Here is a 23830-nt window from a genome sequence, read left to right as displayed (position 1 = left end):
TGTCGTAAACTAGTTACATTTTAGTTCAGAAAGAAACTTTTGAATATAATCTTTTCACTGTTATATTTTGGTCTCCTTTGGACTAGAAATCACCAGAACTCTCCCCTTATAATTTGAGCTGTGCTTTATTAATATACTCAGAGCAGAAAGAAATACATGTTCATGTAGCAGGCTTTTTCAGACCACCAGCCCCCAAATCCTGACACAGAGACTTATTATTAGTTATGAATGCTCAGCCTTATCTGATGCTTGTCCCACAACTCAGTTTAACCTGTTTCTCGTCATCTACATTTTGCCTCAAGGCTTTTTACCTTTCTTTCATTCTGTATGTCCTATTCCATGTCTGGCTGACTGGTGGTTTATTTTTAAAATACAGGACCTATTCTAATGAGTGCTAAAGTAGCCAGCAGTTGAGGAAGAAGTGGCCTTTGACAGTGGTTCAGGGAGCAGTGGAATTGCCACAAGCGCTGGAGTCAAATCATGCAGTAGAAGTTTTCAAACCATGTGTGTTCTACAGTAGGATTCAAGTGACCTGAACACTTAGGCCACAGGAACTGTCATTTCCTTGAGTGTTCACTTCTTTCCTAACTTCATTTCTTTCCTTGGTAGAGATGGCAGACTGAAGGAGACGGACCAGATCCTCGCCATCAATGGCCAGGTCCTAGACCAGACAATCACACACCAGCAGGCCATTAGCATCCTGCAGAAGGCCAAAGACACTGTGCAGCTGGTTGTCGCCAGAGGCTCCTTGCCTCAGGTCTCCAGCCCCCGAATTTCCCGCTCTCCATCTGCAGCCAGCACAGTTTCAGCCCACTCAAATCCAGTGAGTAGACGAGGAACAGGGTGCATCACCTGTGGTCCTTTTCAGCTGGGCTCCCTCTCTGATGCCTGCCATTTCCTCATGTCTCTTAGAGGTTTTCTTGCTTTTAGTTTTTAAGATTTTTTTTTTTTTAAAATATATTCCTACTTGGGATATTTATTTCTGAATTATGATTAAGTTTTGAAATTCTAAAATAGCCTTTACTTTGCATGATACTTTGACAGCATTCATACAAAATAGTCTCTTAGTAAAATTTACTTTACCAGTAAGTAGATAAAAATCTTACTTTGATTTGTTTTGTTTTTCCTTTTTCTTCCTTTCCTCCCCCCTCCCTCCCTTCCTTCCTTCCTTCAGGGTGTATGTGTTGTGTGTGTGTGTATGTGCGCGCGCGCGCGCGCACGCGCACATGCTTGATGGTATGTGTCACCATACCTCATGTGGTTACAGTTAGCGGTCAGTGATGGTATAGACTTACACAAATTAGCATCCTGCCTCAAGACATGATTTGGCAGAGGACTCTCCTAATCTAGTGCAGCTGTTGTGTTGGAACTTCTTTTCAAGGAACTTTTACAAATATCTTACAGAATCAGTGCCTGTTTGTGTGGGTTAAATGCAGTCACACTATAGTGATATATTGATAACCATTGGAAGGATCATATCAGTAGTGGTTGTGGTCTTTTGAAAGGAAGTATACCAAATGAAAAGCTGGACTTGGTTAGCACTCATGATTCTGTATGAACTCATTATTTAACGCCAACAAACTGCTCATCTCAAGCTTTCATTTTTAGATTCATTGGCAGCATGTGGAAACTATAGAACTGGTAAACGATGGGTCAGGTCTGGGATTCGGCATCATAGGAGGAAAAGCAACTGGTGTGATAGTCAAGACCATTTTGCCTGGAGGAGTGGCTGACCAGGTAAGCTACTGTGATAGATGTTTTTCTGTTCACCCAGGAGTGTGGCTTCATCATTTAGATTTTCTGTTAAAAGAAGGAAAATTTCATCAACTAAGCTCTTTTGTTTTATTGAGCTGACCTTCAAGTATTCTCTAAGACTTGGAAGAGAATACTTGAAAGTGGATAGGGATGTTACTTAAAAAACAGTTATAGGCAATGTACTGAACATCCTGAAGAACCAGGGACTGAATCAGGGTGAAAGTTCCAATCCCTCTAGAAACTTCAGCCCTTTGTTTGATAGTTATATATTTGTAAACCTAGTAGCTGTCTACAACTACATTATGTAAAATGTACATTATTGTTGAGGTAAAACCAACCCATCTTGTCCCTTTAGTGCTGTGTTGTGGGATGTTCTGTATGTTAAATGTGTTGCTCTGATTGGTTAATAAATAAAACACTGATTGGCCAGTAGCCAGGCAGGAAGTATAGGCAGGACAAGGAGAGAAGAGAATTCTGGGAACAGGAAGGCTGAGTCAGGAGAGATGCTGCCAGCTGCCGCCATGACAAGCAGCATGTGAAGATGCTGTTAAGCCATGAGCCACTACGTGGCAAGGTATAGATTTATAGAATGGGTTAATTTAAGATAGAAGAACTAGATCACAAGAAGCCTGCTGTGGCCATATCATTTGTAAGCAATCAATATAAGTCTCTGTGTGTTTACTCGGTTGGGTCTGAGCGGCTGCAGGACTGGCGGGAGAGAGAGATTTGTCCTGACCGTGGGCCATGCAGGACCAGAAAAACTCTAGCTTCAGTGCTGGGTTCCTGGTTTCACCTTTGTTTAGGGCACACGGCCTGTTTTCTCTTTAGCTTTTTGAGGTGTTGGTGTTTATGAAATGTGCCATTTATTGTGTGTAGGAAATTGTTCAGTGCATTTATTACCTGTGTTTAATATTTTAACTTTATAGAGTTATAAAGCTATTGTTTTCACTCACAGATTTGAACTTAAATTGGGAAGCTGAGTTCATCAGACATCCTCATATTCATGAGTGAAAGCCTCAGTTAAACAGCAACTCTTTAAATAGTGGTATTAACAGCAACATAACATTTAAGTGTTAGCCAACATCTAGCAATAGCAAATGAACTTCATATGTTTCAGAGAGAAGGGAGAGCACCATTTATATATTTTCCTCAGTACACATAAAATATAAAAACATTCAGCTTTAACTCCATTAAAGGTAAATACAACGTTAATCCTTAGTTGGACTGGCCACATGCCTGGTGTGTCCCTCAGCCATATGTCACTGGTAACTGGCACTGGACAGTGCAGAGTAGCCTGTCATTTCAGAGTTTTTCAGATAATGATCATATCTCTCATCTATCTGAATTTTTGTTTCACTAGTATGTTATCTCCAAATGCATTCTTTGGCATATTTATCATTGAAATGGCCAGATAGAAACTGTAGGAGCATTCAAGTACTTTCTCGTATTTTGTATCACAATCTAATTAATATGAGCTGTGTTTGAATAGTTGTTGGAGACCACCGAGGTTTCCTAATAGCTTTACCCAGTAGGACTGCGTAAGAGGATGATTGGACCATGGGCCTGAGTACCAGGTGTTTGGAAGTATCTACACTTGGCTATATCTAGAAAGGGGAGGTCTTTGCCCCTCCCCTTGGCATTCTTATAAAAAGCCCTTTTGAATAAAGTTCGGAGCTGGTGGGTATTGACCCAGGTCCTCCCAAGCCTATCCTGTATTCTGTCTTTCCTCTCATCATCTAGGTATCTCTTTCTATCTAATAATTCTCACTTCTCCCTACTTAAGAGTACCCTGGGTCATATAAGTGGGGGCAGGTCCACCACAAATAGTAACTTCATACTTCATCTATGCCTAATGACACTTTCTTCTTGTTCTTCAAAACTAAAAAAACACACAAAGTCATCTTTTGTCCTTGTGAATTCTAAACTAGAAATCAAACTGAAAAAAATCACACTAGCTATTGATTTAACAAATGTAGACAAATTTCTAAACAGTCTTATTAAATAAGAAACATAGAGCCAAATACAGGAATGCAAGCCATAGAGATCAGAGCAATAGCCACTAACTAACCTTAGCTCACCATATTGCCCATATTGCCGTAGCTTCCCAAGAGAGCCTCTTCCTGTCTAACCTGCGCCTTTATTGCCTTCCTGTTCTGCCTTCTCATTGACTCTAAGCCCAGCCACATCACTTCCTTGTCACTGCCTGTTTATACAGACCTCCAGGTCTCTATGGTTGGTACTGGGATTAAAGGTGCATGTCACCATGCTTGGCTGTGTCCTTGACCACACAGAGACTGTGATTGGATTAAGGGCATGTGTTACCACCGCCTGACTTCTGTTTATTGCTGACTATGACTTCTGATCTCCAGGCAAACTTTATTTATTAACATACAAATAAAATTTCACCACAAACAAACTATCTGTGAGTTTCACTTGCTTTCACAATATTGAATGGTGCTAGAGTGGTTCAGAAGACAATTAATAATACAATTACACATTTAATTCCATATGATCGACATATGCCTTATTTCCTTTTTTATTATTGTCTCTAGATCATTTAGAATTTTTCTAGTGCAGTTATGATGACAGTGCCTTAATTATTTGAACTCTTTTTTTTTTTTTTAATGCAGCATGGGCGATTGTGCAGTGGAGACCACATTCTAAAGATTGGGGACACGGACCTGGCAGGAATGAGCAGTGAGCAAGTAGCACAGGTCCTCAGGCAGTGTGGAAATAGAGTTAAGCTGATGATTGCCAGAGGTGCTGTAGAAGAAACTGTAGCACCCTCCTCTTCGGGCATCACCCTCTCCTCTCCTCTGGTTTCTACATCAGAGATGCGTGTAAGTAGCTGAAAACAATGAATGTAAAGGTCTAAGCACATAGCATGCAGAAGTTAGACTTACTGATATTGTATGTAAGTATTAAAAGAATGGAACGAAAATATATGTAGAGAGAGCAATGTTTTATTTATTGACAATAGCTTGCTTAAAGATTCTAGGTGACAATTTCACACTTTCTGTAAGTAGCCTTTTTACAAGGATAATATTTTGAAGCACATATGAAATTTTAGGGTTCTGTTCCTCTAATGCCCATATTTGAGTCTGTGTTTATCTTAATTAGAAGCCTCTTTGTGAACTGGGTCATCATTCTAATCATAGCCTTTCAACAATTTTTTTTTAGAAAGTTTATTTTTGGAAGTCGGGGACTGGGAGGGTGGATTGTAGGAGTGAGTGAGGTATAAGAAGCTCCTTGTGTCATTGTTTTAATATATGCAAGCTATGAACTATTACCAGATTGTGACGATGGTGGTCATTGTAAATAGTTGGTTAAAACAGCAGCAGCTATGCTTTGGCACGGAACAGGAACATGGTTCATTGGTGTTGTGTCCCATTTGGTCTTAAATTGCATATGGAAAATTTCAAAATTCTTGGAAGTTAGAGGTTATCTCAGTTGGTTTATGGGACATAAGATTATATAATGGATAAAATTTTAAAAGTCCAATTCAGAAGTGTCTTAAATATTTTAGAAACAAATCCTACCCATTTCTAGATGTTTTTTTTCTTCTATCACATACCAGTCCTGTATCCATCTCCCATAGATGTAAAATATCCATGTTTTCTTTTATTGAAATTGCTCTAACCACTGGTTACAAATTCTTTTTTTTTAATAGCCTAACATCTTCCATAAGTCCTTTAAAACTTTATTAGAACACTTGAATTTTCCATGATTCTGTTGTTTTTAGGACTAGATTTGGTTGCTATTTTTTACAGAGAGAAAGAAGAAAGCAAGCTTGTTTATGAAAGTGTTTAAATGGCATTCTTTTGTGGAAAACAAAACATTTTATTCAGCAATATAGAAATGAATGCAATACCAAAAACTACTTGATGTAATGAAAGCTTAGGACAGTGTCTATTCTCTGCATATCATCATTTCTGAAGCTTGTGCCCTGTTTAAAACCATTCGATAGTCAAATTGCCACCCTCTAAAATAGCACTCGAATAACTTATTAAAAATAGAAAACACATTTGTTTCAATTGAAGCAGATTTCATCCTGTCATTTTCTTGTAATTATCTAAACTTTAAACTTTTGCTAAGTTTGCACAGATAATTATGTGCAATAAAAAAAATGAGTCCAACTTCACTTGTAAAATTATACTTCATTTAGGTGGACCATCAGTGAGATAACGGTTCATTTTAAAGGAAGTCAGAAAATGTTACAGGCCAGCCCCAACCTACATGCCTGTTAAAGCCCCTTGCCTTGATTTTTCTAGGGTTTACTAGAGAGTCTGCTGACATCACACCAATGTATAGGACCAATGACTTATTGAAAACATCACGTGCCAGTTCACTAATGCTTAATTTAGGGAGTCTTTCCCTTTCGTCTAACATACAAATAATAACTGTATTAGGTACATGTTAGAGAAGGCTCAGACCCAGGAGAGCCCTTTGCAGCATCCCAGAGCAGGAGGGTGCCAGTGTAGAGAGGCACATGTTTTTTGTGAATATCTTTAATTTACAAACAAATAAGAGACCATTTTAAATAACTTCCTTGGTGCCATTTAATTTTTTTTTTTTTTTTTTTGCAAGCATCAGTACTCACTTCTTTCTTCTTTCCCCATCTTATATACCCTTTCAGGAGGAAACAAACAAAATTGTTTATCAAGCACCCAGGGTGCCATTTAATTTTTATAACAAAGCTGTGGGGGAGACACACTCATATTCATGGTGTTAGAGTCAACTAAAAATTGTAGGTAGGAGCTCTCTGTGGCCCTGTGTTGTACAGTCTTACACTCTGTACCTCACTTACAAACTGCAGCCCTGTAACCACACTGTTGGGATTTGAGTTCCACCTCTCCAGATATTGATGGGTTGTCCTAGGAAATGTGTATATGCCTCCTCCCCCAGGGAAAAATCGCTGCAATTGTACCTGTCTTACTGGCTTACAAATGATGTAGGCAGTTCTAGGTTGTTAGAAGAAAAAAGAAACAAAGACATGCCAAATGCCTTACAATGACACTCCTCAGTAGATGGCAGCTGGGCATTGCTCTTCCTGGTAGGTGGCTGTCCAGAAAGATTAAGTGGCAACACTGGATCTTACTTTTTATATATCAATTCAAAACATGACTTCTTTGAACTTTAAACATCCCAACTCCTTTAGAAATGATGATGAGCTATGTCTGAAAACACTTTGTTAACTAGAAGCTATTTAATCTTTAACATTTTGTGTATACAGTAAGTTTGTCTGAGAAGGGGAGGTTCCACTTTCTTCTCTACATTTGCTTCTGAATGAAACCGTGATGCTCAGTTTATATTGTCTGGATGTAAAGGGCCAATTCTACAGCATAGTTGAACTGATACCTTAGGCCAGATTAATCCTGAATTGCATCTTTGGTTTTTTAAATTTGACCTTAGTTTTTTCTTATGTGTTGATTTTTCTAAAGATTTATTTATTAATATTTCTTTAGGTTGATGCATCTACTCAAAAAAGTGAAGAAGGTGAGATGTTTGATGTGGAACTCACAAAAAATGTCCAAGGATTAGGAATTACCATTGCTGGTTATGTTGGAGATAAAAAATTAGGTAATAATGAACGTTAAACATTTTCTAAACATTGCAGTGGCCTCTAATATCTGTCTTATGAGATATTCAATCATTGTATGGTTTCTTTTCCTGCATAAAGTAGTTGGCAGCTTTCTTAGAAATAATTTGGTATAAGTGACTCTGATATGGCAGGCTGAACAATCGCCTATTCTTTCTACTAGATGCCTTTGTGGCTTGTTACTAAATACTTATTCATAATTAGGATTTTTATTTGGAAGGAAGAAGATGGCTATTCTTTGTGTGTGCTTATAAATAGTGAAAAATTACTTATTTCTAATCTTAGAACCTTCAGGAATCTTTGTAAAGAGCATTACAAAAAGCAGTGCTGTGGAACATGATGGAAGAATCCAAGTTGGAGACCAAATTATAGCAGTAAGTTGCACGTTTAATAAAAGATTTTGCAATTTTCATGATTAAGAATTATGTCCTCTGTGAGTGGAGAGATGGTTTGATGGTTAAGAACATGTATTACTCTTCCAGAGAACCTGGGTTTGGTTCCTAGCAAATCTAGAACCATATCCATACACATACATGTAAAGAATAAAATCTTAAAATGCAGAAATAATTTCTTGTGTATCTATGTATGTATGTGTGTGTGTGTGTGTGTGTGTGTGTGTGTGTGTGTGATGCACGCAATTGCATGTTTGTGTGCATGTGTACTCACTGTTCCATGTGTGCCGGAGGCCAGGGGTCAATGTTGGATGTCTTCCTCTATAGCTTTCTGTGTTTGTGTGTGCTTTGTTTACTGGGACAGTATTTCTCCTGAGCCTGGAGCTCCTTAGTTAGCTAGACTAGCTGGCAAGTCAGTTCCCTGGGATCTACCTGTCTTCACCTCTTCCTTGTTGAGGTTCAAGACTATGCTGCCATGCCTAGGTTTTATGTGGGTCCTGGGGATCTGAACTCAGGGACTCCTGTTTGTGACTAAAATTACCCACTGAACTATGTATGAAACATTTTGATTTTACTTTGTAAAGAACTAAATTAATTGACATTAGTTTTTGTGTGTTTCTATTTGTGGTATGTACATGTACATGCATGTGTATATGCAGATGTGTCTGTCTGCTGGTGTTCGCACACATAAAGGCCAGAAGTTGACACTGGGTGTTTTCGACTATCCATCTCTGCCTTAGTTTTGAGACAGGGTCACCAGTTTGCTAGACAGACTGAGCCCAGCGATCTTGCTGTCTCCCTCTCCTAGCACTAGGATTATAGACTTGTACCACCACAGTCATCTCTTCACCTCGGTCCTGGACCCCAGCGTTGGGCCTTCTGCTTGCACAGGAAGCACTTGACCGGATGAGCCATCTCCCCAAGCCCAGATCCACTGATTCACTCTAGCTCTAGGAGTTTGAGACTGACATTATAATTGCCTCTTTATTCTTGTCAGATTAAATGGACCATTGGATTCAGTTTTACTTTTCTGAAGTCTAAAATGGAAATTTCTTAGATAATTTTTCTAATGTATTTGAATTATGATCATAATGAATTTGTTACACTAACATTATATAGTGCATTTTCTTGTGGGTATTCTGAAGGGAGACTAGATGTTTACTGTACCTGGACCTACATTTCAGATCTGCATATTTTTTTAACCTTGCAGAATGACACTGTCAATTGGATGATCTCCTTTCAGTCCTGTAAATGAATAAGAGTGTAAGAAATTAATACAGACTAATCTGATCATTATGCTATTGTAGTAGCATTCTGTTTTAAGTATGTGGCTGTTTTATGTAGTTAAGAAAAAAGAAAAAATCTCACCTGCTGTTCAGTGGATACTGGCTTCTTCAAATTACTCTTTAATCTAGAAATTACTTTAGGTTAAGTGCACTAAGGAAACCGGTAGATATGATCTTTTAGGGATTCCTAGCCTACAATGAAAAACTGAAGACTTTGAGGTGACCCACAGGTAGGAAACCTGTTTGTTGACCTCCTCTATCTAAACGTCTGTAATTACAAGATCTTTCTCTTTGCCAGTGTTTTTTTAATATTCAAGGTCATTTGAAGACATTGGTGGAGAATGCTGACTTATAGTTTATCATAAGTTGTTTATTAATCCCTTGGAATCTTATTAATCAGAACAAGTCAAGTTAAGATTAAAGAGTCTTTACTAACAGCAGTGTTTTTTACATAGTACAGACCAAGGGGCAGCCCAGATACTGCTGGTAGACAACTGGATAAACAAAATGTAGTATACAGATGCTATGGCTTGTTTTTTGACCTGCTAAAAGAAGGAAATTCTGTCACACACTGCAATGTTGATCAATCTTGAAAATATTGTGCTAACTGAAATAAGCAAGTTGTAAAAAGACAAATGTGTGATCCCACTAACATGATCCAAGCTTGTCAGAGAATGGCGTAGGGGGGTGAGAGGGTTAGGGGGTTGGGCTTGTGGAATTGTGTGATTGGAAGTTGTCATTCAGCATGACAGTGATTCATCTACATATTTCAAAAAAAAAAAAACAAAAAACCTAGAGAACTTTTACAAACTAGTCTGAAAATATTTAACACTAAGAACTGGATGGTTAGAAGATATGAAATTGGTAGGGTTTTTTGTTACATATTTTCTATCACATTTTAGGAAAAAAAAATATTAAAGATTATTACTTCTGTCCTTGGAAAGTCTACAGTGTGTCTTCTAGAGTGTTCCTGACATCAGCCCTGTGAATTCTTAACTTTATCTGTTTTCTGCTTTAGTCCAATTGAAAGATCAAATTGAGTTTCTGACCCATTTGGGTATTAGCTGGGAAGGTTCCCAAGTGTCTCTATCTTACCATGAATGGAAATGAGCCATCACACACTTTTTATGTAGGAAGTAAGGGAGAGGTGAATACAGTGTGGATCCATGTACAATTGTCCTAGTTAGGATTACTATTGCTACTGATGAAACACCATGACTAAAAGCAACTGGGGAATATTTACCACTCTCAAAGCAGTGGGACCTGAGAGAATGGAGCCCATAAATGAGGTGGAATAAAGTCTCACACAATAGCTAACTTCATTCAGAACATCACACAGCTTATACTGTGAGAGAAGTCACTCGAGTAAAGTGCTCATGAGTTCAAGCTGTATACAATCACAAGGACAGGCCACATGTAGGAAGACCACGACAGTGTAAACATTTCATTGAATAACAGCAGAAGCAATGGTGAGTATCTGAATGAAACTCCTATCTACTGCACCTCGGAGGAACACAAAAATACATTCCCAGGACAATTCCGTGTTTGGAAGAAACTGGGATCACAAGACTCTTGGCCTGTTTTCTTGGAGTGTTCGTACAAGCACTCAGGATTCCCCCCACATGACTCCATTCTTGGACCATTTTCCAACAGAGGAGGAAAGGTTAATTGGTTTAATATCACTGAAGGAAGTCAAAACATCAAACAGCAGGAACCCGGAGGCAGGAGCTGGTGCAGAGGCCATGGATGGGTGCTACTGACTGGCTTGCTCCTCATGGCTTCCTCAGCCTGCTTTCTTATAGAACCCAGGACCAGCAGCCCAGGGATAGACTGGACCCTTCCCCATTAATCACTAATTCAGAAAATGTCCTATAGGCTTGCCTACTGCCCCATCTTTCATAGGCATTTTCTTAATTGAGGTTCCCTCTTCTCAGATGACTATAAGGTTTTTTTTTCCCCATTTTTTCAAGATAGGGTTTCTCAGTGTAGTTTTGGTGCCTCTCCTGGATCTTACTCTGTAGACCAGGTTGGTCTTGAACTCAGAGATCGGCCAGCCTCTGCCTTCCGAGTGCTAGGATCAAAGGTGTGTGCCACCACCACCCAGTGACTAAGATTTAATGAGTTGACAGAAAACTATCCAGCACAATAAATGTGTTAAAAGTTTACTTTTTATTCCTTCAACTATCTACATCAACTTACTAGATGGTGTTTCAAATCAGAATTATAAATAATATATTATATTCTATAATTTGTACCTTTAAATTGTATAATTCAGTGTCTGTACATATCCTTCCAATGTCGGACATTCAGCATTGCATTTGGGTATAGAATATTTTCATGGCTGTATTCCTTGCTCCCTGCTTCCACTGTCTTAGGCCTATGCAGTCCAGGGTCTATTTTCTGTTTCTGCAGACTTGCCTTTTCTGGGTCATTTCCTGTCCATACAGTCACATAGGATTTGGTACTTTGTAACTGACTGCTTCATTTAGCATAGTTTCTAAGGTCCATCTGTGTTGTAGAGTCAGTTTCCATTGGCTTTCATTGTTAGTTAATAGTTCACTGTGGATAGGTTTGCCGCATTTCCCTATTAGTCATTTCAGCCATGAAAGGTGTTTGCACTTGTTGACTGTTAGAGTTAATGCTGCTGTGAGCATTCTTGTACAAGGTTTATGAGGATGTGTTTTCACTTTTCTTTTGTATATATTAAGAAATGGAATTGTTAGAGCTTAGCAATTGATAGCTCTCTTAAGTGTTCAGCAAACTTTTAAAAATTTTTTGAATTATAATTTAATTGGGTTATTTCTCCTGTCCATTTCCTTCTTCCAAACCTTCCCATGTACCCTCTTCTCTCCTTCAAATTTATGCCTCTTTTTTACTAATTGTTATTTCATGCATATATGTGTGTGTGTGTGTGTGTGTGTGTGTGTGTGTGTGTGTGTGTGTATACACAGAATATAATCTGTTCAGTCTATGCAGTGTTACTTGTATGTATGTTTTCAGGGCTGGCCATTTGGTACCAGACAGCTAAATTGGTGTGTTCTACCTTGGGAGGGCCACCTCACCTGCCCCCAGCTTTCTTCACTCCTATAGGTTCTTTGTGTAGGTTTGAGGCTTATGGGTTTTTCTCAGTCCATTTTCGATATCCATTGGTGTCATCCTTTAGAGAGCTTCTTGATTCAGCTACATTACCTTAGGGCAGAATATAATGCCCCTTTAATTTCCCTTAAGAGAACTACATTAGACCTTCAAAGTAGCTGGTATAGGAGTGTTGTATTAGTGTATTTTAATTAGGGAAATGTTTACTGAGGGAGTAGATTTATTACAAATTTTTAAGTCTCACAGTAACTTGCCTCTAGGTTGTCATTATCTTTGTTATGTGAGTGACCCTCAAAGATCACTTCCTCTTAGCCAAGGAAGGTGATAAAGAAGTGTACTCACAAAGGGGAGGTGTACTTTCCCTGTCTTATATTCCTTTTAATAAGACTGTCTGCACTGTCATCCATATTCTAATTTTACTTTTTAGCAATTCTTTTCAAATTTAGAAGCACCTTAACCCCTGGGAAGCATTGTACAGCGCTCTTGACCATGTGTTCACTTAGTGCAAAGTGTCACCCTCTGTGGTCCTCCCATAAACTGGTACTATTTCCTTCCTTCCTAGTTGCAGTTTTACAACTATAGCCTTTATTTGTTCTGGTTTTGTTTTGACAGCAAATATTGGAGCTATGGTCTATTTTTAATTTGTAGTTATTGAGGTGCTGAGAAGATTAAGAAATTATTTACTATTTTGAGGAAGCATTTTAAACTATTTTGCTCTTTACAGATTGCCGTCTGTGGACCCCTAGTGTTATGCTGTGTACAGTACAGGGCAGGAAAGTACGAGTGTTTTCCCCCCAAACCCTCTTCCCTGGTGGCATTCTGTGTAACAATTATTTGATAAAGGAACACTTTTTGTCTCAGAATGTTAGCTAATTTTGTCAACAAATAAAATCAGGTTTCCTATTAGTTATTTAGTGTGACACATAGTTAGAACCAATATAGACTGATAATGAGAAATGGCAAATGTGCCTTTTCTGTGATAGATACAGACTCTCAGTCTCTGTTAGTAGATATAGGTTCTTGGAGGATGCTTTGGCAAGCTACATGGAGTATGCTAAGGAAACAGGTTTTCTCAACTGTGTGGTTGGTATTTCTTCTCCAGAATTTCCCTTGCTAATTATGGAGCCTGTAGTCCATGTTAAAATGATGGTGGCTGTGCTCTTTTCATGAATAGAGGTGGTTTGCCTTTGTACCTACCTCTGGTATTCTCCTCTGTATGAGATCACTAAGGCAGAGTTGACCCCATGGCTCTCCTGCAATCCAAAGTGGCCAGAGTTAGATGAAGTTTCTCAATTGGTGTTTTGTGTAAGGTTTTTCTTAATGAAACTTCCTATAAAGAGTGATAAAAATTGGTTATAGACCAAAATCTTGAAAGGAAAAGTTCTGTGCATTTTAAGAATTTTCATGGGTCTTCAGTGTTCAGATCTGTCCAAAACCCCTGCCCCACCCCACCCCACCCCCCAGCTCCCACACACACCTCTGACAACAGGATTGGCTCTATAGTGCTACCAGGCAAGGTGCTGGCCTGCTCTCCTGAGTGTTGCAGTTGGTGGGAGATAGGGGCAGCTCTCCCATCTGCCTCAGGTGTTGTTGTAGGGGGGGGGCATCTCTCCCCTGCCCATGCCGCCATATGGCAGTTGAGACCTGGTGGGGCCAGGTCTCCCATGTTCACATTCTTGGCGTGGCTCACCTGCTCCCCCATCAATAGGCTCAGCTCCACTGTGCTGCCCAGGCGAGGTGCAGGGTCCACTTTCCCCCGTGCTGCAGCTGGTAAGGGTAGGCTCAGCTCCCTTACCCACCACTGGTGGCAGGGGCAGATGGGTGGGCATCTTTCCCTCACCCTTGCCACCACAGGCAGATGGGGGTGTGTGGCCAGCTTTCCCACTCTCACACCCTCAGGGCTATCTCACCCATGCTTCTGCTGAGAGGGTCAACTCTATTGTGCTGCCCAGGCAAAGAACAGGGCTGGCTGTTCTGAGGTCCAGCTGGAAAGGGGGAGAGTCAGCTTCCTCATCTGTCAAAGGTGGTGAGGGGCAAGGTGTAGAGGGGGGCATCTCTCCCCTCAGGGCTGGCTCACTCCCACTTCTGCCCATGGGATTGGCTCTATTGTGATGCCCAGGTGAGGTACAGGGCTGCTCTCCCAAGTGTTGCAGGTGCTGGTGGGCAGGGGTAACTCCCCCTCTCCTGTGATCTCAGGGCCAGCTCTCCTACTTATCTCAGGCATTGATGAGGGGTGGGGAGGGCAACTCTCCCCAGCCTATGCCACTATATGGCAGATGAGAGGTGGGGCTAGGTCTCCCATGCTTATATTCCCAGGGCAAACTCACCTGTGCCCTATTAGCAGGGTTGGCTCTGCTGTGCTGCCCAGATGAGATGCAAGCCCCACTTTCCTGAGTGTTGCGGCTGGTAAAGAGGTCAACTCTCTTGCCAGCTGGAGGCCGTAGGGATGGAGAGGAGGGGGCATCTTTCTGCTGTGGGATGTTCTGTATGTTCTGAATGTGTTGCTCTGATTGGTTAATAAATAAAGCGCTGATTGGCCAGTAGCCAGGCTGGAAATATAGGCGGGACAAAGAGAGAGGAGAATTCTGGGAAGTGGAAGGCTGAGTCAGGAGAAGCTGCCAGCTGCTGCCGCCATGAGAAGCAGATGTTAAGATACCGGTAAGCCAAGAGCCACGTGGCAACTTATAGTTAAATAGAAATGGGCTCAGCAAGAAGCCTGGGCCATTAGGCCAAACAGTTTAAGTCTCTGTGTGTTTACTTGGCTGTGGGACTGGCGGGTGAGAGAAATTTGTCCTGACTGTGGGCCAGGTAGGACCAGGAAAACTTTAGCTACATCTTTCCCTTGTCCCCACCACCACAATGAGGCAGTACCAGCTATGTCCCTCTCATGCCCTCAGGGCTGGCTTACACACACACACACACACACACACACACACACACACACACACACACACACAACTAAAATCTTTTAAATTCAGAAAACCTTCATGTATCTTTGTTTAAATATAATTGTATTCTATTTGGCATCTAATGTACCTTTTGACCACCGTGTGTGTGTGTGTGTGTGTGTGTGTGTGTGTGTGTGTGTATGCACATTTGTGTGTAGGTGCACATGTGTGTCTATGAATGTAGAGAAGTTGATGTCAAGTATCTTCCACAATTTGGCAGTCAGTCTCTTACTGAACCTGGAGTTTGCTGATTTGGCTACACTGCGTGGTCAACACGCTCCAAGGACCCTCCTTCCTGTGCCTTCCATGTGCCATGGTATACAGAGGTTAGAGGACAACTTGCAGGACTCCATTCTCTCCTTCCACTAAGTGGGTCTTGGAGATCAAACTTAGGATGTCAGAATTGACAAAAGACATCTTTGTCTGCTAATCTGTCTCCTCAGTTCTGCTCCCAGCTTATGTGTGTGGGTTCTAGGGGGCTGAGCTTGTGTCCTCATGCTGGCACAGCTAACCCCTTACCAACTGAGACATCTCCCCAGCCTGGAAGCCCCTCTTTCTTCTCTGAGCAGATGAGCCACTGGTAGGCACAAGAAGACTCAGCTGGCATTCCCAGACCATTTCTAGCAGAAGGTCTTCCAGTTTCTGCTGTAGGAACCTTTCTTCTCTCTTGGCTATGGATTCTGTTGCAGTTTTTTTTTTTTTTTCTCTATTACTCTAATTTGCCAATCTTTCCAAAGGGAATCAGAAAAGTCAGTAGTGGGGAAGAACAGGGGCAGGTGCCCATGTCCAGGATCCCGTGTAACTCAGAGGGACTGCACAAGAGTTAAGGAAGCGGAGTTTGAGACTCATCTACAGGGCAGTCTCTAGTGCCACTGACATTTCCACTAGAAAAAAAATTAAATACTCATTTCCTCTTCCGTTGCCACCTTCTCTTCTGTACATTCAGGTGTCATGTATTGTTATATATGTTACATGTCGTTAACAACAGATGTGTCTATGCATGTATGTACTTATTTACACATAAATAAAGTAAATGGGTTTAAATGTTTAATTTGAGGTTTTAATATATCCTTTCAGAAACTTTTGTAGTTAGGCTACACTGGTGGAGGATGCTAGTCTGGATCTCATAGCTTTCTATTTGTCTAATAAATATGCGAATGCTGAATGTTTCGCTTCCCTTGTTCACAGGCAATGTGAAGGACTGTAGGTACATGCCAGGGTGTGGGGTGAGCTTTCCTCACTGCCTTCTGTGTCTTGATCCCCTGGATTGCTGGTTTCTAAATTTGACTGCATATCAGGATCACCTAGGGAGTTAGAGAAATGATTTTAAAAGTCATACCCTGAAACTCTACCACAGAATCTATAAAAATCAACGGAACCCTCAGAAAAGTTCTGAGCAAACCATCTTTGCCTCTAGACACTGAGTGTGTGCTAAAACATTGTGTCCACTTCCTAGATATAGAAATGTCCATTCCCTGCCCCTTTCTCAGTACTTAGCAATAAATCCATTTTGTGAATTAGCGGTACAAAAGCGCTGTTAATTCTTAATGTGTCTTGTTATCACAGGTAGATGGCACCAACCTTCAAGGTTTCACCAATCAGCAAGCAGTGGAGGTGTTACGTCACACAGGACAGACAGTGCGCCTGACACTAATGAGGAAGGGAGCAAGACAGGAAGCAGAACTCACCTCTAGAGAAGACACTTCAAAAGATGTGGATGTGCCACCTGGTAGTGCCACTGTAAGCAAAGGTAATTGTGAGTGGACCTGGTTCTCACTTAGACTTAGCGTTTTCTCCTAACTCTAAAGTATTCATTTCAGGGGGATGCAGTTCTGTTTGATGCTTTTAGAAAGTGTGTGTATGTGTGTGTATGTGCGTGCATGCGCGCGCACTCGCACATGCACATGTGTGCAGGATGCCTATGGAAGTCAGAGGACAGCCTCAGGTGCCAGTCTTTTCCCTTGTTTGAGATGGGTCTCTGTGTTGTTCACCATGGTGTATGGCTGAGCTAGCTAGCCCACAAGCTTCTTGGGAATCTCCTCTTTCTACTTCCCATCTCACCATAGGAACACTCAAATTATAGACCCAGTTTACTCTGCACAATTTTACATGGGTTTGGGGGATTCAAACTCAAGTCCTCATGCTGGGCCCACTGAATAATCTCTCCATTGCATGTTTGAATTTTTATTTGAGACACTGATAACTAATTGCACAGAATCTCCTTAAATTATCAGATTGAATTCTAGAAATGCCACTCACAAGATTTTAGAGATATGTCTGCTGGTCGAGTTCCTACTACTCAAACATGAGAACCCAAGTTTGATCCCCAGTACCCATAATAGAAGCTGAGTATGGCATTTTGTTTGTGATCCCAGCACTAGAGGGCAAGAGACCCTGGGGATCCCTGGGAATCTTTAGCCAGCCAACCTAGCCTGCTTGGCACCCTCCAGGTCTTGGGGAGAGACACTGTCTCACAAAACATAGCTAGCCAGCTCCCGAAGAGTGGTATCTAAAGTTGGTCTCTGGCCTCCACAGGCATGTACACACACATCTAAATATACATGAAGACACACACCTACACTCACACTCACAAATTCAAACACAAATGCCGTTTATAAGCTGAGATCCATGGATACCCCCCTACACATTGCTGAAATAATCTTCAATGTGAGGCTGTTGGCCAGAAGTTTATTTCTCACACTATTGAGTTTGTTGATGTCTGTGCCATGTACTGTGTAAGACATTCCTGGGAGATGGGCAGGCAGGCTTCAGTAAAGTCCTAGCCCACATACAGGATGATGATAAATACATACGATTACTATGGAGTTTGTCTCTTTAGAATTAACTCTAATCGGTGATTCAAACAAGCAGCGTGGGTTTAGAAAAATTCAAATGCTTTTATTATCTTATGGATATAACTATTATAATATTTTTATCTTTAAGAAAATTATGAAAAAGATGAAGAGTCTATATCTTTGAGGAAAAATCCCAGCATATTGCCGTTTGAAGAAGAAGGTAACACTTAGAGACAGGCTTCAGTGTTTGTTGTGTTTTAGAAAGGATGTTTGCAAAGAGCTTAAGCCTTATGACAATCTGTGAGTTACTAAACCATGATAAACATGCTACTAACCTCTCAGGAAAAGGATGTTGACATCTAGATTTGTCAATAGGACTAACTGCTTCTTCATATTAAAATAATTCATTTATAGTTGGTTAATTTTCTTGCTGAATCAGTCTGTTCTTTGACGTGTGTACATGGGCATGAGTGCACATGTGAGTGTACACACACACACACACACACACACACACACACACACACACACACATGCACACGCACATGCACATCCACTAGAACTACTCTTGAGGCAGCCATTGATAGTATATGTAGTTTTAACTTAGTGTTTATATATAGTTGATATGTCTCTACCCAACTATGAAACAATAGAAAAATATAAATTATATAAAAAACAAACATGGAGACTCTTTTTGATTTTTAGGAATGAAAATATTTGCTTTTTGTTGTGATGATTGTTTTCTGAGACAGGGTCTTGCTATGTGGCCCAGGCTGGCCTTGAACTCATGACCTGTCTGCCTTAGGCTCCTGAGTGCTGGATTTTAGGCACATACTACCACTTCTGCATCAACTGCCTCTTCTGGAAGGCTGATATTTACATTTCAGTTTTTCAGAGGTTGATAAGTTTTAATGTTAGGGACTTGGTTTGAAAGCAGTTCTGCAGAGAAATTGTCAAGCCTGTCTAAGCATTCTTCTTACTGTAGATTTCCTAGGATCCATTGTTTTAACTGATTTCACACCAGATCTGCCCTCTCTTTATGCCATGTGCCTCCTGCCTATTTCCCCTGTCCTGTTGTTGGGTGTTTGGTGACTTAAAGCCTCTGAGCAAATGGAACCATTCCTCTCTAGTATGTGGATTCTGCTATTCAGCAGGTACACAGAAGCCTCTTCACTGTGTCTATGGTTTCATTATTGCATTTCTTCTACTGCTTAAAGTTTTAGTTTACTTTTATTATTTAAAGAGATTTTTGTGTATGTAACGATATCCTGGAAGGGAAATGTGGAGTGTTCATACATATTAATTACATTCTGCCTTTTTTACACTAATTAGTAAAGAAAATACTTAGGCTAAAGTGAATATCAAGAGTGGGGGAAAGGATAAAAATACTTAGAACATGACTTGAAATAGGAAGTGGAGATGGGCCCGAGGGGTTATGTTAAAGATTTGGAATCATGTGTTTTGCTATGGGAAAGGCAGCTAATGAGAAATTTACTTATTTATGGGGAAGGGCAGTTGATGGTTGGCTCCTCCAAACTTACAATCAGGAGTCCTTAAATTATTAACAAATGATAATAATAATAAATCAGTAACCTGGAAATGGTTCTAATGTGCCTGCTCTGTCTATCCTGTCAGGGTGGGATGCCACTGTCCTTTTGCAGAAAGGTGACTCTGTGTAGGATAGTCACTTGACTGTTCATTTAGATTGGAGAGCAGGGCTCTGTGGCTTTTTGTTTGTATTAAATTTCTGAAATGTAGTCTGAGGGTAGATAAGAACAGCATGGCTTGGGTTTGCTGGATGAATATGAATCTCAACAGTGTCATCTGATCCCCCACATTACATTTATAATCTCACATTATATTCTTGTTGTGCTGTGTGAATACAAAGGAATGATTTAATGTGAACTAACTGGGGGACTCCAAAATGACCTCTGATCCCAGAATTAGGTTTAAAAATTCCTTATGAACCCTACTCACTGCTGGTTGTTAACCCCTCATGGAACTAAATTGAATTTTGAAGAGCAAACACGTATTCACAGGGATAGTTTCTGGCCCTGTTTTGCTTTGTTCTCTAAGCTAGAGATTGAAACTAGGACTTTTGCAAGTGAACAAACTTCTTGCTGTCCTGAATCCTTTTTAAAAAATGGTTATCAACTCTGTCCATTTTCTCCAGAAAAAAAATCAGAATCACTATCCAAAGCATGATGAGCCCAAAGTTCCCATGAAAGAGAGAAGGCAACTGGCAGAAATCTGAATTTTGAAATGTTCTTTAAGTTCATTTAGAGACTGGAGGAGAATAGAGGTTTTTAAAAGAAAGTCATTATGAGTAAGCATGCAGTGATGTTAGACATGTTGTAGGTTGGAGCTGGAGCTCAGTTGAAGAGCTCTTCTGGAAATAGAGACCTACAGAGATGCTCCTTCGTCACTCCCAGCTTTCAGCTGCACGTTCTGCATTTGGAACCACTTACGTCACTTGCTTGATGCCTTTCTTTACTTTTTGGCTAAGTAGTGGGATTCTGACAACAGGCTTTTATCTTACTACACAGCCTCAGTTTTTCATGGTTTCACTCTCTTATTTATATTGCCCTATTATTTGTGAAGTTGTATGTTATCAATTTATATTGTTTGTGCTTGAGGTAATATCATAGCTCCCCTTTCTCCTGACCACACATTTTTACTGTAATATCACCAAATATCATCAGTAGACAAACTTTTGGATCTGAGAGGAGCCTAGAGCCCTTATTATTTTAATGAATGTTAGGTAATATATGGAGATGTTAATGAAAAGTCTAGTTAAAGTTTAAAAGGTGTCCATTTAAAAAGAATAGTGTTGCATATTTAAAAGGTGTCCACTAAGAAAGGATAGTGTTGCATATGCAAGCATTAGTCTAAATTAGATCATTAAAATTCAGTAAACTATGAGGAAGCTGTGCATTGACTAAAGAGTCTGACACGGTGTAACACAAAGGATTTGCTAGATCTTCTTTCCTTCCAAAAAGTGGAGAAGGTGAGTTTGGGGTGCTGGCAATAACTTCAGTATTTGGATTATTTCAGGGTATCCGTTATTGTCAACTGAGCTGGAAGAAACAGAAGATGTGCAGCAAGAGGCTGCCCTGCTGACAAAGTGGCAGAGAATTATGGGAATTAACTATGAAATAGTGGTAGGTTAGCTTGCTCTTCATGTTTCCTGAATTTGCCTGTGTGAGAGCAGGGAATCCTTGGTGAAAATAAGATCATCACTGGAATGAGCCCCGGAGAGAGATCAAACGTCTAGAGCTCTTCAAAGGCTGCAATGGTAGCTAAGAAACCAAAATACATGGTTTGCAAGCTTGAGAACTCATGTGTCATCATCCTTTAATATTTCTCGGAGTGGTGTAAATAATATCTACACAAGAATGGTTTTCCTGATTTTTAAGCATGTTATTGACAGAAAGAACCATAATAGAATGACACTTCACTTCAAATAAGCTAAAGTTTATCATGACAGAGTTGTAGGCTTGCTTTCCTTTCTCCCTCCCCTCCTTCCTTCCTTTCCTTCTTAAAAAAAAAATCACTTAAGGCAAGGTCTCCTGTAGCCCAGGCTGACCTCAGATTCTCTCTATAGACTAAAAGGACCTTAAATTCCGGGTCCCTCTGCCTCCACTTCCCTAGTGCTGGGCATACAGAAGTGCACCATACTCCATCCCTCGTCCCTTTTATCATTCTCATGGGTTTATCTTCTGTAATAGATTGGTTCTGCTTATTTTTTCATATCACTTATGTCATGTCAATGTTTGATGTTTACCAACAGTGTCTGTATCTAGCTAAGATACTACAGTTTGCTATTCTAAAAAGTTACAAAGTTGACACATTACTAAAATATCAGAAAACTGAAAAGCAAAGTAAAACACTACATGCAGTATAATTTTTCATATTTACAATATCCATATTTCCTTGAGTTAGAAAAGGTAAAGAGAACAGACAATATATATTAAAAGCACTGACCTTCATTGCTAAATAGTATTCTCAATTTTGTACTTACTTTCATAGCAATACCTACTTTTAAAAGCTCAAGGTAATTTATAGTTAAATGAAAATGAGTAAGTGTAGCTGTGAGCATTTTAACTCTAAGTTGTAGAGGAATACAATGGGATCCAGGTGAAGAGTGGTTTCTTTAGCACTGACTTTGTGGGTGAGATTAATGTGGCTGGCATGTACAGCAGACACCTGCTGTTTAGATGGTAATTGAATAAGGGGGGCCTTGACAAGCCCTTTCATCTAGATCAGAACCAAGACTGAACTTTTAATGCCCTTTGTACACCTGTTGTCTGGATGATATTCCCAGTACTCTGTTAAGAGTAGACGTGTGCTGTAAGACAGGACCGTGTCATTTATGATCCTTGCTCAGGTAAATGGGAGCAACTCTGCCTTCTCCTTGCCTGCTCTACACTCGGCAGCATTAATATCATAAAGGGGCAGTGTAGCAGAGATGGCTGGCGACATCAGTGGGGACCCGGCAGTTTCGTAGAATAAGTGAGCTCTAAATTAGGTTTCCAGGGCTGAGAAGAATGTTGCCCAGCATCACAGTTCAGAGTCAGGTGATTTCATTCTGATACTGACCTTCCCCCAACTGCCATTAAGATATGAAAGGTCTTGTTTGGTAAATGTGTTTGTTAGGAATGGCACAGGGCATCCCATGGTATTCATAGCTGCAGTGTGCAGCTTTTCAGGCTGTCAGCTGTGCTTGGGTCTCTAGTAGTTTCTGCCTGCCTCTTATTCATTACCTGCATTCTACCCATTTACTATGACATTCTCAGTAGGCCCTGAAAATGGTTCTGAGTGCTTGTGGCTAGGCACTTCCCTTTAGTCTTCGATGGTCTGTGAAACTATTAGACATCAGTATTTTTCACTGGCAACTCTCCAGTGATACGCAGCTTACAATAAGATTTTTGAAGCTTTGTGAGAAATTTGACTATTTTGTGGGGGGTGAACTTATTATATTGACATGAGTAGGAAAAAAAAAAAAGCCCAGAAGCATGTTAGAGTTGTGACGATTTTTCTCATTTCAGGTGGCTCATGTGAGCAAGTTCAGTGAGAACAGTGGCCTGGGGATAAGTCTGGAAGCAACAGTGGGCCACCACTTCATCCGATCTGTTCTGCCAGAAGGCCCTGTGGGGCACAGTGGGAAGCTCTTCAGTGGAGACGAGCTATTGGAAGTGAGGAGCTCTGGTTTCCCTTTTTTTCTCCAGATACAAGATGGGAAAGGCTGCGGAGAAGTCATGGCGATGAATAACTAAATCTTAAAGTCAACCCCAAGCCGCAATACCAAACACTGTGTGTGGACACCGAACTACAGATCCGGTTCCACACATTCTGTTGTGGTGGTGGTCGTTGTGTTGTGTGTTATGTGGTTTAGCTTCCAAAGACTGTGAAACGCTCCCTGACAGTTTTTCAGTGTGGGTTCAGTTCTTAGAATAGGCAGCACTTTCATCTGCTTCCACAGAGACTAGCAGCAGTGAGTGTGTCCTTTCTGTCCCCGCTTGCTCACTTCTTATCACTCGGGAGCTATCCACTGGTATTTGTTTTTCTGCAATCTGTCAGTGTTTTTGAAATATAGAAATAAAAAAAAATGAAATTTTTGTTCCCAGTTTTAAAACCGTTTTCACATACTATATATGCCATTTTTAGTTTTAGTTTTTTTTTTAAGTAAATTAATTAAATGCTAATTCTTTACAGTCTTTTCTGCTGCACCCTTTGGGAATACTGTTTTTCTCTCTTCCTACCATACACTAGCAGATCAAACCTAAAGGGAAGTTAAGGCATTTGCCCTGAGTGCTTGAAAAGCTCCAGTTACAGCAAGACTCTAACCGTGCATACAGACCCTGTTAGATAGTTCTCACAAGGGTCTAAATGTAGTGCTGGGCACAGCAGAACCACAGCCACCACCATAGTGACATTTGTGTTCCTGGAAAAATGGTGCTCT

At 40.4% G+C, this 23830-nt stretch overlaps 1 protein-coding gene across 17 annotated transcripts in view; it reads left to right on the top strand.

The window, feature by feature from the left end:
- Mpdz (multiple PDZ domain crumbs cell polarity complex component) overlaps window positions 1–23830 on the top strand; it is a 162332-nt gene that overhangs the window by 52999 nt on the left and 85503 nt on the right. For 16 of the 17 annotated variants that reach the window (XM_037202689.1, XM_037202680.1, XM_037202683.1 and 13 more), the window contains exons 6-14: window positions 610–823; window positions 1609–1737; window positions 4386–4595; window positions 7221–7335; window positions 7640–7728; window positions 16643–16826; window positions 18020–18091; window positions 20923–21029; window positions 22917–23063. In XM_037202689.1, the coding sequence (XP_037058584.1) occupies window positions 610–823; window positions 1609–1737; window positions 4386–4595; window positions 7221–7335; window positions 7640–7728; window positions 16643–16826; window positions 18020–18091; window positions 20923–21029; window positions 22917–23063 (1267 nt within the window). The remainder of the gene's footprint in view (window positions 1–609; window positions 824–1608; window positions 1738–4385; window positions 4596–7220; window positions 7336–7639; window positions 7729–16642; window positions 16827–18019; window positions 18092–20922; window positions 21030–22916; window positions 23064–23830) is intronic. The other variant, XM_037202686.1, reaches the window with a different exon arrangement.

Source organism: Peromyscus leucopus, chromosome 2 (assembly GCF_004664715.2).
Source record: "Peromyscus leucopus breed LL Stock chromosome 2, UCI_PerLeu_2.1, whole genome shotgun sequence".
Classification (NCBI taxonomy): Eukaryota; Metazoa; Chordata; class Mammalia; order Rodentia; family Cricetidae; genus Peromyscus; species Peromyscus leucopus.
Note: the sequence above shows the minus strand (reverse complement) of the source record. Positions and strands in the feature narration are given on the sequence as shown.